The sequence below is a fragment of the Rissa tridactyla genome (assembly GCF_028500815.1).
Source record: "Rissa tridactyla isolate bRisTri1 chromosome W unlocalized genomic scaffold, bRisTri1.patW.cur.20221130 SUPER_W_unloc_1, whole genome shotgun sequence".
NCBI lineage: Eukaryota > Metazoa > Chordata > Aves > Charadriiformes > Laridae > Rissa > Rissa tridactyla.
In genome coordinates this window covers 3,434-19,656 of record NW_026529339.1, presented here as the reverse complement: position 1 = coordinate 19,656, position 16,223 = coordinate 3,434, and the positions used below count along the sequence as shown (strand labels likewise).

Below are 16,223 nucleotides of genomic sequence, written 5' to 3'. Positions count from 1 at the left end.
ATCTGCTGGGAATACAACACAGCAGAGAGGGAACAATCCAGGAGGTTCCTGGAATGTGTGGAAGATAACTTCCTCACACAGCTGGTAAGTGAGCCGACAAGGGAAGGTGCCCTCCTGGACCTGCTTCTTGTGAACAGGGAAGAACTTGTGGGGCAAGTAAAGGTTGGTGGCCGTCTAGGGCACAGTGATCATGAGATGATCGAATTTCTGATTCTTGGAGAAACAAGGAGAGGGGTTAGTAAAACTGCCACCTTAGACTTCCGGAGGGCAAACTTTGACCTGTTCGGAAGACTGCTGGACAAAAGCCCTTGGGAGGCTGCCCTGAAGGATATAGGAGCCCAGGAAGGCTGGACATACTTCAAGAGAGAAGTCTTAAAGGCACAGGAGGAGGCTGTCCCCGTGTGCCGAAAAACAAGTAGGCAGGGAAGGAGACCGGCCTGGCTAAATAGGGACCTTTGGCTGGACCTCAAGAACAAAAGGAGAGTCTATGACCTTTGGAAGAGGGGGCAGGTCTCTCATGAAGACTATAAGGATATAGCGAAGCTATGCAGGGAGAAAATTAGGAGAGCCAAAGTGCAGCTAGAGCTCAACCTAGCTACAGCTGTTAAGGATAACAAAAAATGTTTCTATAAATCCATTAACAACAAAAGGAGGGTTAGGGAAAATCTCCCTCCCTTATTGGATGCAGAGGGAAACATAGTCACAAAGGATGAGGAAAAGGCTGAGGTGCTCAACGCCTACTTTGCCTCAGTCTTTAGCAGTGGAACTAGCTGTTCCCTGGGCACCCAGCCTCATGAGCTAGGAGACAGGGAGGGGAAGCTGAACGAGGTCATCACAATGAAAGAGGAAGCGATCAGTGACCTGCTACACTGCTTGGATGCACACAAGTCTATGGGACCGGATGGGTTACATCCAAGAGTGCTGAAAGAGTTGGCAGACGTGCTCGCCAAGCCACTTTCCATGATCTACCTGAAGTCATGGCTAACTGGGGAGGTCCCAATGGACTGGAGGGTAGCAAATGTAGCACCCATCTACAAGAAAGGCAGAAAGGAGGATCCGGGAAACTATAGACCTGTCAGTCTGACCTTGGTAGCAGGGAAGGTCATGGAGCAGATCATCCTGAGTGCCATTACAAGTCATATAATGGACAAGCAGGGGATCAGGCCTAGTCAGCATGGGTTTATGAAAGGCAGGTCCTGCCTGACGAACCTGATCTCCTTCTATGACAAGATGACCCGATTATTGGACGAGGGAAAGGCTGTGGATATTGTCTACCTAGACTTTCGAAAAGCATTTGACACTGTTCCCCATAGAATTCTCATGGAAAAACTGGCTGCTCATGGCCTGGATGAGCATACGATCTGCTGGATCAAGCACTGGCTGGATGGGCGGTCCCAAAGAGTGGTGGGGTTAAATCCAGCTGGCGGCCGGTCACAAGTGGTGTCCCTCAGGGCTCGGTGTTGGGACCATTTCTGTTTAACATCTTTATTGATGACCTTGATAAGGACACAGAGGGTATCATCAGCAAGTTTGCAGATGACACGAAGCTAAGCGGGAGTGTTGATCTGCATGAGGATAGGGAGGCTCTACAGAGAGACTTGGATAGATTGGACCGATGGGCCAATGCTAATGGAATGTGCTTCAACAAGGCCAAGTGCCGGGTCCTGCACTTGGGCCACAACAACCCCATGCATCGCTACAGGCTTGGGGAAGTGTGGCTGGAGAGCTGCCTGGCAGAAAAGGACCTGGGGGTTCTAATTGACAAATGGCTGAACGTGAGCCAGCAGTGTGCCCAGGTGGCCAAGAAAGCCAATGCCATCCTGGCTTGTATTAGAAATAGTGTGACCAGCAGAAGGAGGGAGGTGATTGTCCCCCTGTACTCAGCACTGGTGAGGCCACACCTTGAGTATTGTGTCCAGTTCTGGGCACCTCAATACGAGAGAGATATCGAGGTGCTGGAGCGAGTGCAGAGGAGGGCAACGAAGCTGGTGAAGGGCCTGGAGAATAAACCACAGAAAGAGCGGTTAGACACTGGAATAGGCTGCCCAGGGAGGTGGTGGAGTCACCATCCGTGAATGTGTTTAAGACTCGTTTAGATGTGGTGTTAAGGGATATGGTGTAAGGGAGAACTTTGTAGAGTGGAGTTGATGGTTGGACTCAGTGATCCCAAGGGTCTTTTCCAACCTAAATGATTCTATGATTCTATGTTCAGCGTGGAGAAGAGAAGGCTCCAGGGAGACCTTATAGCGGCCCTCCAGTATCTGAAGGGGGCCTACAAGAATGCTGGAGAGGGACTTTTTACAAGGGCCTGTAGTGATAGGAGGAGGAGTAATGGCTTCAAACTGTAAGAGTGTAGATTTAGATTAGATATTAGGAAGAAATTCTTTCCTGTGAGGGTGGTGAGGCACTGGAACAGGTTGCCCAGGGAAGTTGTGGATGCCCCATCCCTGGAAGTGTTCAAGGCCAGGCTGGATGGGGCTTTGAGCAGCCTGGTCTAGTGGGAGGTGTCCCTGCCTAGGGCAGGGGGGTTGGAACAAGATGATCTTTAAGGTCCCTTCCAACCTAAACCATTCTATGATTCTATGATCTCCCAACTTCATTTTGATGTATTCGTGTATGATTTTTCCCCTTGCTAATTTAGTTTAGTTTTTTTAAAAAATCAAACTACATAAACAAGTTACGTGGATTGATATTTCTTTCTTAAAATATTTGGGTTTTAATTAGTGAGGACAGGACATCAGGTTTGATAACAGACAACTTAGTCTTGTGCACCCACGCTTGGTAAAATGGCCTGGGTAAGAACAGACGATAAGATGCTAATGTGAGTAGGTGTATTTGGTCTGGCTGGGATGGAGTTAACTCTCCCCATAGAAGCCCTCGTAGCACTGTGCTTTGTATTTGTAGCTAGAAAGGTGTTGATAACACACCGGTGTTTTGGATACTGCTGAGCAGTGCTCCCACAGCATCAAGGCTGTCTCTCCAACCCTCCCTGCCCCCAAAGGCCATTAGGCTGGGGGTGGGCAAGAGATTGGGAGGGGACATAGCTGACACAAACTGACCAAAGGGCTATTCCATACCATATAACGTTATGCTCAGCAATAAAAGCTGAGAGAAAGGAGGAGGAGGGGAGGCATTCATTATTCAGGCATTTGTCTTCCGAAGCAACCACTACACATACACAGCCCTACTTCCCAGGAAGTGGCTGGACATTGCCTGCTGATAGGAAGTAGAGAATAAATTTGCTTTGCTTTGCTTCTGCGTGCGACCTTTGCTTTTCTTCACTAAACTGCCTTTATCTCAACACATGATTTTTTCATCTTTTATTCTCCCTCTGTTCTGCCGAGGAGGGAAAGTGAGAGAGTGGGTTGGTGAGCACCTGGCAGTCAGTCAAGGTGAACCCACCACAGTGGGTGAGTGTAATAGTGGGTGTGAATGGGACACCCACAACTGTCTGAGAGGGCATTTGCCCTAAATTGACAACAATGAAGAGGAAGATGACCATCACCTGATTTAAACAGCAACCAAGGAGTTATAAAGAGACTTTGTAATTACAAAGGACACTCTATTGGAATTCCCAACGATATTCCTTGGGCTTTTTTTTGGGAGGGAAATAATTTCAGCTACTCCTTCTGAACTCCATCATCATATCCAAAGGAAACCCAAACAAATGAAAAAAGCCCCAAATACCCCTTTATGGCATATATCACCAATCCTCATGGCAACATTAGGGAATGGAAGCTCCCTATGAAAATAAGTTTCAGTAGGTAAGCCAAGGGTTGGCATGGCATTGCCTGAGGGTGGAAATGCTTGTACACTAATGCACGCAGTATGAGAAACAAACAGGATGAACTGGAAGCATTGGTCAGCTCCCAGAGCTACGATATCATTGGTGTCAGTGAAACTTGGTGGAATGAGTCCCACAGTTGGAGTGCTGGGATGGAGGGCTACAGGCTGTTCAGGAGGGGTAGGCAGGGCAGGTGAGGTGGAGGTGTTGCACTATACGTAAGGGAGAGGTTTGACTGTACAGCCCTTACAGTTAGTGATGATGTGGTGGAGAGCCTCTGGGTGAGGATTAGGGGGATGGAAAAGAAAGGAGATGATGTAGTGGGTGTCTACTATCAATTGCCCAGCCAGGATGTAAGCACTGATGAGTTATTCTATAAGTAATTAGGAGAAATTTCAGAATTGGTAGGCCTTCTCCTTATGGGAGATTTCAACTTCCCAGGCATCATCTGGGAATATCACGTTGCTGTGATGAGCAGGTCCTGGAAATTCTTGAAGTTTGTGGAGGATAACTTCTTGTCACAAGTACTCAGTGAGACAACTTGGAAAGATGCCCTCCTAGACTTGCTATTTGTGAATAGAGAAGGACTCATGGGGGATGTGATGGCAGGTGGCTGTCTTGACCACAGTGATCATGAAACGGTTTAGTTTAGAATTTTCAGTGTAATGACAAAAAAGGAAAGCAGAGTTGCTACCCTGGACTTCAGGAGAATAAACTTTAAGCTGTTTAGGGAGCTATTTAGCAGAGTACCTGGGGAATCTGCTTTTGAGGGCTTAGGAGTTCACAAGTGCTGGCCAGTCTTTAAGAACCACCATTTAGAAGCACAGGAGCAGGCAATTCCACTGTGTCATAAGTCAAGTAAGCGGAGCAGAAGACCAGCTTGGCTGAACAGGGAACTCCTCTTGGAACTCAGGAGGAAAAATAAATTGCAGGATCTCTGGAAGCAAGGTCAAGCTTCGCAGGAAGATTACAGAGCTGTGGTTCGCATATGCAGGGAAAAGACACAAAAGTCCAAAGCTCATTTAGAGTTGAAACTGGCCAGTGTTGTGTCAGACAATAAGAAAGGCTTTTTAAAGTATGTTAATAGCAAGAGGAGGTCTAAAGAAAACATTGGACTGATACTTGTTGAAGATGGTCACCTGACTAATAGGGATGAAGAAAAGGCAGAGGCATTCAATGCTTTAATAATACTGATAGACCTTGGGCTGCCCAGCCCTCTGAGTTGGAGGACTACGACTGCGGGAACAGTGACTTTCCATTTGTGGACACTGAAATTGTAAGGGACCGGTTGTATCAGCTGAATGTTCATAAGTCCATGGGGCCTGATGGGATTCATCCCAGAGTGCTGAAGGAGTTGGCAGAAGCTACAGCAGGACCCCTCTCAATCGGCTACCAAAGGTCTTGGGAGTCTGGGGAGGTCCCCACTGACTGGAAGCTAGTCAACATTATTCCAATTTACAAGAAGAGAGTGAAGGAAGACCCAGGAAACTACAGACCTATTAGTCTAACCTTAGTACCTGGACAAATTATGGAGAAGATCATACTGTGTGGGGGGGGATAATTTCAGCTACTCCTTCTGAACTCCATCATCATATCAAAAGGAAACCCAAACAAACAAAAAAAGCCCAAAATGGCATATATCAGCGATCCTTGTGGCAACGCTAGGGAATGGAAGCTCCCTATGAAAACAAACTTCTTTGATGGATGTTCACTTTCACCGATCTTGAACTGGTATACGTAAACTGTGGCAACAGTGTTCTTTTAGAATTTGCCCCTCCCTGTCTCTAGGAAAGTATTAAATTTACTTGAAAAAAAGGAAGTTCTATAAATACTGACTTTGCAAGCAAAACACAGGGTTCCATCATGCAAAGAGAAAGCAAGTTCTACTTCGATGAAATATTTTTATGCAATTAACAAACAAGCCAAATAGGACCATTGGCTATAGACTTTCAAGTCTGTCAAGATGTGCTCACATTTTACCTCCTAGAAAAATCAGAACATTAAAAAAAAAATTCCTTACATCCTCAGACTCAAAGACATGGCAAATCATTTTGTATTGCTTTTTTCCATCTTGGGAGGGGTGAGATGCTTCCACATTGTCCCGGGAATTTGATCGCGGCATTCGTCTACGAGCCATCAGAACAACTATATTCCCTATATCCGCAATGTAAGAAATGGTCCTCAGAGGATGATCCATCATAGTTTCCTGTAGGATATAAAAAAAGGTATCAGATGATGTTTTAAGCAAATTTTTATTACACTTTTGGTGTTTTATAAAGAGATTAATGACAGTATGACACCTTTATTAAGAAAATGCCTACAAAAAGGAATAAATCTCCTTTATGAAAGGAGGTGCCAAGAGGAACCAACAGTCTCACTTTCAAAAAAAGTAAACCAAAAAAAAGCACATTTTGAAAATGAAAGTTACTGTGGAAAAGAACACAAAGACTTGGGTATCTTGGCCTGAACACACACAACATGCTGAGGACTAAGGACTTCAAATTAGTTATCACAACCAAATACTTTAGGCTTGTCTGGGGACAATTGATACTTATCATATTATGATACTAGACTGCCTAGAATGATGTATAATGTGAACAAAGCTTCTTATCTTTTGGGCTGACTGCAATTAGCATACCTGCCAAATCAGTCAGACAACTCTGATTAATTCCATGCGTGACATGGTTCTTCAGCATAGATTTCTGACCAGGAAGTCTTGGAGGGAACTATAAGAGCCAGCACTCCCTGAAAGTCAAATTTTGGCAGGTAGACAAAGTCTGTTTCAAATGACTATTATTGTAACACTGACAAGGCCTGACCTGGCAAAGGTGCTTCTTTGTCCATACCTGTGTGTCTGCATTCAATACTTTTATTCTCTGTGTAGAAATGAAGAGGTCCACTTCAGTCACAGGTTGAGATTCAACTTCTGGAGCCTGCAAATAAATGGAATAGGGTCAATAACATTAGGTAACACCCTTAATAATGATATTAGATCACAAACAAGACATAGTCACCAGAACAGCAATTCAAAACAAAGTATTAGATTGCAGAAGCTAAAGATAAACAAAAAAATATGGAAACACTGTACTAGATATGGAAGTCGGTTAGATGCAATTTGTAAAATTTTTAATCCCATAAAAGCCACTCTTACCTCCCTTCCCATACAGGGGCTTAACAACAGTGACTGCTCAGAATAATGGAAAACTGTGTATCACGGGTGCAGTTTTAAATAACTTAGAGTGCGGTTCTGGCAAGAGGGTCTTCACTGTCAGACAACATACTATTAACGTGCTAACTCCCTCCAGAAGCTGTACCTTTGTAAACAAAAAGCAAATGCTTGCAATTTTAAGTGCCTTTTAAAAAATCTGATAACTTTTAAGAACTCCATAATCATAACATATTACTAAAATATAGGTCAGTCAGCATATAATTGTGTGTCTATACTTTTTTCCTCTATTTGACACAGCTGTGAATGAAGCAAAACTCTCTATAGAGGAATAAAAAGTACTTTTTTTTTACAGTTTACAGAATAAAACCTTTGACACATCAGTCCTATTTCTTTGGTATGCATTTCCAGTACTACCTGTATCCCTTTGATAAGTCCAATCTTTATCCTATTTCTAACACAAAATGTCTAATGATAAGCAACGGATAGTGACGGCCAAACAGGCAATTGATTTCTGAGAAATGTTAACTGATATGGTAGCTCAGAAATAATCCTAAAAAAACTTGCTGGATGCAGAAAAGCAAAGCACCAAATAAAAAGGCAAAAAAATCCAACAAAGTAAACAAAAGAACAGACATAACATCAAGCTGATGGTGGTTGTACTGCACCTTCTTCCTGCCTTTGGCTATCTGGGCCATCTGTTTAGCATGCAATAAACAGAGATGAAAAATAGTTAGAGAATAACTTGCAAATACTCTTAAGTCAAACAGGAATCTATACACTAATGCCAGGGCTCAATCTATTAGCTGTTCTTGATTAGTCTCTGCTTAGATTAATTTCCTCCTCTTCTTTTTGGATAAAGAAAAAAAAAAAGCTTCACGTTTAACAGTTTTTAAAAAATGAAGAGAGATCTGCACCAGAAGAGTATATAAAAGGATTTTTTTCCCCATTTAAACATTACTCTGAAGAAACAGTTTCCTCCCCCACTCTCCAAGAGCCTTTCCTCATTTACAGCAGTACAAATTGAGAGTGGCTCCTCCAAAGTAAAGTCAGTATAAGATGGAAGAAAAGAATCCCACCCATTCTTATGCCAACTTTCTAAGATTTAAAGAATTTAAATACAAATTGCTTAATGGTTTCACACACACATGGAATCATAAATCCCAAAGCTTGCGATCTTTAATCCCGAACACAGAAATATGTTAAATTTTCTGGGAAAAAAAAATGGAAGTTATATCTGACTGAACCCTTCTGCCCCCAACTACATCTCCTCCTATGCAAATACACCCATGCATTTGGAGACCAGATTTTTCTGTGACACCTTCATAAGGATGTTTCGTCACATTCTTCCAAGAATGGGGAAGATAATATACTTCATAAACACGTGAAATTTTCTCTTATCATGAAGCAGTATTAGTGTAACTCTAACTGCTCTATACTGAAAGATATTTCATCCTAATCCCATGAAAACCTCTTATGTACTATTACTGTGACAACAATGATTGAAAATAAGCATCATTGCCATTCTATTGCTTTGCAATTGGTTTAAATATAAACCCAAGGAATCTAAAGACCTGAACTTATGGACCTGCTTATTGAAGAAATGCAAAATTCACCCTACTGGCAGATATCCTTTTTACTTCCAAGATGAATATCTTTTCTTAGATAATTAAGTTAACAGGTGTTCTGTGAGGGGGCAAGGGCCTATTATGCTAAGGTCTTTTATGCTCAAAATATTGTTTATAGTCAAAGAGGAAGCACACCTTTTTAAAAAATATATATATTCAAGAATTTATTGTTGGTATAATTGAAGTCTTAACAGTCTAACCATTATTAGTCCAGATCTAATTATTACAGAAAAAGAAAGAATAATAGTAAAGTTGAAATTGTTATACACCCACTCCTTAGTTTCTACCCCTGTTCCTGGTGTTGTGTTCACCCTTCCACTGCTCCTCTTGGGCCTAAAGTTTGTGGTTTCATTCTGGTGTGGGGGGGAAGGGGTGTGCTACAGCAATTTGTCAGCATCTGGAGTCCCTTCACCAGGAAGAATATGATATTCATGTTGGTGGCGTCTTCTTCACTCCAGGATCCACTTGGAGTAATACGTATATGTTTGCTAACATGCGTTTACAGTCTTTGCTCTTTCTTCATTCGTCTGCAGCTCCAGGTTACATCCGAATTTACTATATATGGTGGCTTTTTACAGATGCTAGGTACTATTTCAATATTCTCTGTTACCTATAAAATCAATTTTGTCCAGCTCCAGGTCTGCATTTCTTTAATTGACCACTGGTGAGTTTATAGCCATGGGGTATCCAGTGCCAAAAGTCTGTGCATTCTTATCATCCCATGCCTGTACTCCTCTACACTGCATCCTATGTCTCCAATTCTCAAGCCCCCTGCTACCATACCAGGCCTGTATTTCTCTACACTACATTATTATGCTAGAATCATAAAACCCATTATTATGCTAGAATCATAAAACCATGGTGGCACCGTACAAAGATAAACAAAATAAAATAATATTATCCATAGACACCTGATCAATTTTACTTTTCCGATTGTCTCCCCCATTCCACCAGGGGGGAGTGAGCAAGCAGCTGTGTGGTCCTAGTTGCTGGCTGGGGTTAAACCATGACACAGCTAAACCAAGTTAAACAAAGCTATGGGAAGATCAAGAAAAGTTCAGACAGAGCAGGTCCGACAAACTTCAGTCCTGAGGCCTTGCAAACTCAACACAAAACTGCCAATGGAAATACAGTATTAGAGGACTACAGGATAACACTTTATAGATAAAGATTTAAAACTAATTAGTATTAGGAACTGCAAACAAAAAGCCTGAATCATGGATGCATTCAACATTTTATGTTCGTGCTCACAACTTAAGTCTGCCAGATTTACTTTAAACCAGTGTGAAAGCAGCCACTGAAACATTAGATTCTGTTTCTTATTTACAAATAAAACCAAGCATTTTCATATTTCTAATAATCTTTTTCAAATAGAGAAATATGCTATAGTTTGCTATCACCAGGCTATTGCAAAAGCAATTGGAACTGGCTCATACTGAAGGCTCTCCATTAAATTAATTGACAATGACATTAAGAAATAACATACATATCCTGAACAACAGCTTCTGCACACACTGGTGTGGGATAATTGATTCCCATTTGACCACTGGTTAAAACTGAAACTGCTGTTGACAGCGATGATGAGATTCACACCACTGTGTGTACAATTCTGTGGTCACCGGCAGAATTGGAAAAATTACAGAAGAAATTCTTCAGGCGGTCAGGGGAATCGGAAGTTGAGTATGTGTGGCGAATTTCTCTTGCGGGGGGAGACAGAATTATGTTAAGTGAGGAGGAAGCCGGAGGCTATTGGAGACCAGGAGTACTTTTAATCACCATGCCAGGAGATCATAATTATTCCTTAACTGCATGAGCAGCATACTGGGCAGGTGGTATAAATCCCCAGGAGAGAGGGGAACTGCTGGAGATTAAAGCTACAGGCTACTCCGATCTGACCGAGGCAGTACAGAAAGCAGCCTGCATACAAGTGATGTATGACAGAGATGCGTTAAGGAAATCCCCAATGCTAGCTCCCATCAACCCAGCACGATTAACCCCTCTTATTTGCGGTCTTCCTGATTGTCTTAAGATGTTTGTAGCAAATGCTCAGGACCGCATACAAGCTGCTTGTGAAAATGCTGGTCATGGTCGTAGACAAGATCAGCAAGCCCCTATACCCACCTGGAGCGAGTTTGTACAAGAAATAGATAGGTATGGATGCCAAATGGGCTGGGTCAGTTCATCCAGTGGAAAAACCCCGGATCTTGCCTGGCAGGTACTAGCAATTCAATGGCTCTCTAATAAATGCTCTGAACCTACTATTACCATTCCCGTTAGACCCTGAAAAATATTGGTAAATTTTCTCATTGATACTGCGGCCCAAATCACTAAAGAAACAGCACAAGCCCTTGGCATAAAACCTGGCCAATGCAGGGTTAAAGTCACAGGAATCGAGGGAGCAGTGAAGGAATTCCCCACTGCAAAAGTAACTCTCTGGTTTCCAGGGGAGCGGAGATTAACCAGAGCAGAAGTATTAGTCGGTGCCACGAACACTGACATTCTAGGATTTGATATACTGTGTGGACGAATGTGGAAACTCCCAGATGGAACTGTGTGGAGTATTGCAGGAAATAAAAAAGAATTGGGCACAATGAAATTGAGACTGTTAGAAACATCTATACCCTTATCCCCCTCTAAAATCACTGATGCTTGGCAATATCCATTGCCAGCAGCAGCACTCATGGGGATTGACAGTGGTGACAGAATTGGAAAAAAGAGATATCATTAAAAGGACTCATTTGTCTTACAGTTCAATGGTGTGGCCAGTAAAGAAACCAACCAGGCAATGGCATTTCACAGTGGATTATCGACAGTTAAATGCTAACACTGCACCTTTAACTGCTGCAGTTCCAAACATCGCTGAGATAGTAACATTAATATAGGGAGCTGCTCATCCTTGGATGGCTGCCTTAGATGTTAAAGACATGTTTTTCATGATTCCTCTCATTGAGCAGGATAAAGCGCAGTTTGCTTTTACGTGGAGGGGGATCCAGTATAATTTTAACAGGCTCCCGCAAGGATATAAACATTCCGCCACTATGACTCACAATGCTTTGGCTAAGGTTTTAGTGGAGATTCCTGTTCCACCTGACAGTACAGTATACCAGTATATCAATGACATCCTGATAGGGGGGAAAAGCCAAGAAAGTGTAAAAGACACAATGGAAAACATTCAAGGAGCACTAATCAAATTAGGATTGGAAATTCCAGACTCAAAATGTCAGGGACCAGCACAGGAGATTAAATTCCTGGGAGTCTGGTGGATTAAAGGAGCTGCCTCTATTCCCCAGGACACCCTAGAAAAAATAGAACAGGGACAAAGTCCATCTAGTGTAAAGGAGTTACAGCAAGTTTTAGGAGCCTTAAGTTATTGGTGTAAACATATTCCTGTTTTTTCCATTATTGCTCGTCCCCTATACAATTTGCTCAAAAAACGAAAATCACAGGAATGGACTGAACAGCATACAAATGCACTAGAATTGTTGATAAAAGAATTAAGGCTATTCCAACAGCTTGGTCCTATACATACGACCAACCCTATCCACGTAGAATGGGGATTTAGTGAGCATGGTTCTCATTGCAACCTATGGCAAAAGGGGCCAGAAGGGTTGGAGAGACCGCTAGAATTTAGTTCCCACTCTTTCAGTGATACTGAAATGAGATATTCAGATTTGGGAAAAGGTTTACTGTCCCTAGTCAGAGCAGTGCAACAGGCAGAACGAATAAGGAGAGAACAGAGCGTGATCATTCGGGGACCCTTCCGTCTCCTGGATGTAGTCTGTAAAGGCACGGCACCGCCAGCTGACATTGCCCAAAAACCCATGGTTCGTAAGTGGTGTGCATATCTAGAAGGCATTAATGAAATTATGCCAATTACCAAGGGTAATGTTAAGATGTCTAAACTGCAAAAGGACATAGACAGTACTCTGTTGTTCCAACCTGCACCGAGAAAACTATCTCCCATTCAGGAAGCGCCTCTTCTGGAGGAAGACAGTGATCTCACTGGAGTCCGGTTTACTGATGCATCATCTCATAGGGAGAACAATGAGTGGAAATACAAGGCTGTAGCACTGGAAGTAGCAACGGGAGAAAGAGTGACCAAGACAGGTGAAGGTAGTGCACAGGTAGGGGAGCTTAGAGCAGTCCTGTTAGCCACACAACATGGTGCTAGCTATATTTATACTGACTCATATGCTGTCTTTAAAAGAGCCACCGAATGGATAGGCCACTGGGCAGACAATGATTGGCCAGTGAACAGAGTCCCAGTTTGTCAAACCAACAGTTGGGAGCAACTGTTAGAGATCGGAGAACAAAGGGTACTACACATTGGTTGGGTAAAAGGACATGATCATTCAAGCTCAATCACTGCCTAGTTCAAACAGTCACACGGCTGTGACAAATTGATGTCATGAATGATGACCAAGAATGGGAACGCTGACTCAAATGGCTACATGTTAAGCACGGCCACACCGGACGAGCCGATTTATATCAGGAAGGCATATCCTGAGGATGGCCTGTATCAGTCAAGCTATGTGAGCAAGTAGTGACTGCCTGTTCACAATGTCATTTACGACTTAATAAAGACCATCCAAGTAAAGTGCCTCCCCTACACATTCAGGATAAGAAAACATTGTGGCATTCCTGGCAGATAGATTATATTGGTCTGTTGCGACCATCAGGTGGGAGTAGAAGTTATATCTGGTCTCACCATGGCCACTGACTTTACATCGGCCACTGGGGAAAACACAGTAAAAGGCCTTAAAGGATGGTTCAGTACACTTCCCCTTCCAGAGGAAATTCAAAGTGACAACAGCTCATGCATTACAGCTACCATGGTACAAGACTGGGCCAAGGAAGAAGGGATTTGTTGGATATTCCACGCTCCCTATTATCCTCAGGCTAACAGCATCATCGAATGCAACAACGGATTGGTTAAGCGTTTTGCAAAAACTCGTGAATCTGGGTGGCATTTGCGATTGTATAATGCCATCTACCAGTTAAATAACAGATGGAGCAGAGATGGCTGCCCTAAAATGAAGCCTTTTGTGTATCTGCTAATACAATCACCCAAAAGTTCATACCAAGTCAGGACAATATCCTACAGGATTTTACACCGGACAACCTGTACTGGTGAAAATGCCTCAGATTGGAATGGTACCCATGGTGTTAACTACACCTAAAAATCCCTATACATGGGAAGCCAGAGATTTCCCAGGAAAAGTACACCGGATTAGCACCTGGTGGATCTCACCTTCTTTTTAACCCTGCCAGTTAAGTAAGACCGAGCACGTTTTCTTTCCTTTTCTGTTCACAGGAATCCTGAATTAACTGCACGTGGATGGATGGATTAGCCTATGCCAACCTTGAATGCATCCAGGGAATCTTGTTGCTTATTCTAGCAATAATATTATTTTTAATGTGTATGAGTATCTGGAGACCCAAGTTTTAAGATGACAAACAAACAGGTTGAATTAATGATATGGTATTTCACCCTGATCCTAATACAGTTTCCTTTGATTTGTAGCCAGAAGGACACGGAATGGCCGTGGTCCCAAGTTTATGTTAAATACATCGGGATTATGGGACCATACTCCATCAATGAAAACTTAAACTTAGCTACTGTGGTAATACATAGAGCTGAACTGTATTCAAAACACGAGTAGAGCTGGGATAAGGACAGTTGGCTTCCACTCCTGAGGGGAAACGCGGGAGAAGAAATCCAGATAGGGTGTAGATTGATCAACAGATCCACACATGAAAAGGTCACACAAATTATAATATCCAATACACTCTCAGTCCCAGTAACAACAAAGGATTGTGTCACTGACAAGTGGGACTGTTGGTACAACTTTGCTCTGGTGAAACCCACTATTGTGACTTGTCTTTGGCAACAGAAGCAAATACCTATCCACCACAGTAGAGGGCTATCGTTTAAGTTCAAAATAGATAGATATGATTGAACCTGATCCAACTACACAACCTAACGCAATCACACACACTCCATCTGAAACGCCTGTCAGTTACCACACAGAAAGGACTTTTATCACACTAGAATGTGGAGTTAGGAATATGCCCATTTTCACCATGGTGCCTGATGATGACCCTTGGGACCATACACTGTCAAGATACCCTGCAAGTGCCGGAACACCACAAAGCAAAAGGGACTTAAATCTCTTCACTCTAGTGTTACATGGAAACAATATTTACTTAAAAGATGAATGGAGTTGGAATGACTCTCTTCGGCTGGTTAGACTCCAAGCCATTCCAGGAGAGAAAATGCAAATCGGTTGCCAAGTAATTAATGGGTCTACCTACCATAGGCCAACCGAAATTAAAACAGTTTACGCTGATTCTTCCAAACTGGAAGACAGTAATAGTGAGTGTCACAAAATAACAGAATCAAATTCAGATTGCTGGTATAATTTCACCTTCACCAAGCCTATAATTGTGTATTGTATTTGGGGCTATAGAGGCACAGAATTACTATTTGAATTTATGATTGATACAGCAACATCTGCGCCAATTGTAAAGGATGAGAAACCTCTGTCTCCACAAATTTCTGAAAATGTACCAACTCAGCCTCCTATTAGTCTAACTCCTTACATCTTCAACACCAGTCCTTACATAATTAAAAATACAGGTCAACAGCAGATGCTGTTTAATCCATCATATTCCCTCAAATGAGTGGAATTATCAGTGCAGATTAATATCTCTGTGGTCAAACCTACCTGTTGGCCATTCCTGAGTACATCTTACGCAGGATGGTCAGCATGGTTACACAGATGGACTCTCATCTCTCCAAAATGATCAGACCAGTATCTTAGAAACTGGACTAGGCCTCTTAAACAGCACGGATGCTGAAGTACTCACAAATAAACTAACCACAATTACCTGTGACCTAAATAGATTGAAACACCCTCTACAATCTTCTCTTTCAGCTCTGGGAACTAACCAATGGCTTTTATCAGATATATTACCTCAGTGGGGAAAAATTGATGAAAAAGACCATCAGCTGATTGTAGATGCACTTGATGTGGTCCAAAACAATGTTTCTCTAGCTCTTAGTTGTATCCAAGCTCAGCTGTGGATGCAATCAATGGCAGCTGCAATTATAAGGGAAGGTGAAGAAGGCACCTTACGTATTGAAATTCAGAAAGTAATTTGGGATAACGCAATCAAATTCGAGAAGAAATTTAAGTCTTGGTGATGTCTAGTTAATTTCACTTCTGACCCCACTGACGGTAAAGCCACAGCTTTTGTTTTGACAATATGCAATGCTTCGGTATACACCATATACACAATCATTGCGCTGGGGTTGAATCGCCATGGAACTATACTCTGTCCCATAGAGCATAGAGTATGGGCCCAGCAGAACAGAAATAAATGGCAAACTGTCGATGTTGATGCATGCATGATATGAGAACAACAAGGATTCATTTGTGAAAGTAATACCATCAAAACCCAAGACATTTGTCTTGACACCGAACAAAAAGTTTGTCATTTCGAAATACATCCCAACGAAACCCCAGAAACGGTACTTGTATATACTGGAAAACGATGCGTCTGTATGAGAACCTGTTGTGATTCTATAGTCATAGATAATACCACTGTAAATACCAGTGATCACTCTAATATTTGTAATTTT

The 16,223-nt window shown here is 42.4% G+C and overlaps 1 protein-coding gene across 1 annotated transcript in view; it reads right to left on the bottom strand.

Moving 5' to 3' along the window:
• Window positions 1-15,638, bottom strand: part of LOC128903220 (amyloid-beta A4 precursor protein-binding family A member 1-like) — a gene marked incomplete at its 5' end in the record, with an annotated part of 30,476 nt that extends 14,838 nt beyond the window's left edge. Inside the window, 3 exons of the mRNA XM_054187230.1 lie at window positions 5,805-5,990; window positions 6,631-6,717; window positions 15,556-15,638. Coding sequence (XP_054043205.1) covers window positions 5,805-5,990; window positions 6,631-6,717; window positions 15,556-15,638 — 356 coding nt within the window. The remainder of the gene's footprint in view (window positions 1-5,804; window positions 5,991-6,630; window positions 6,718-15,555) is intronic.
• Window positions 15,639-16,223: the final 585 nt, after the last annotated feature.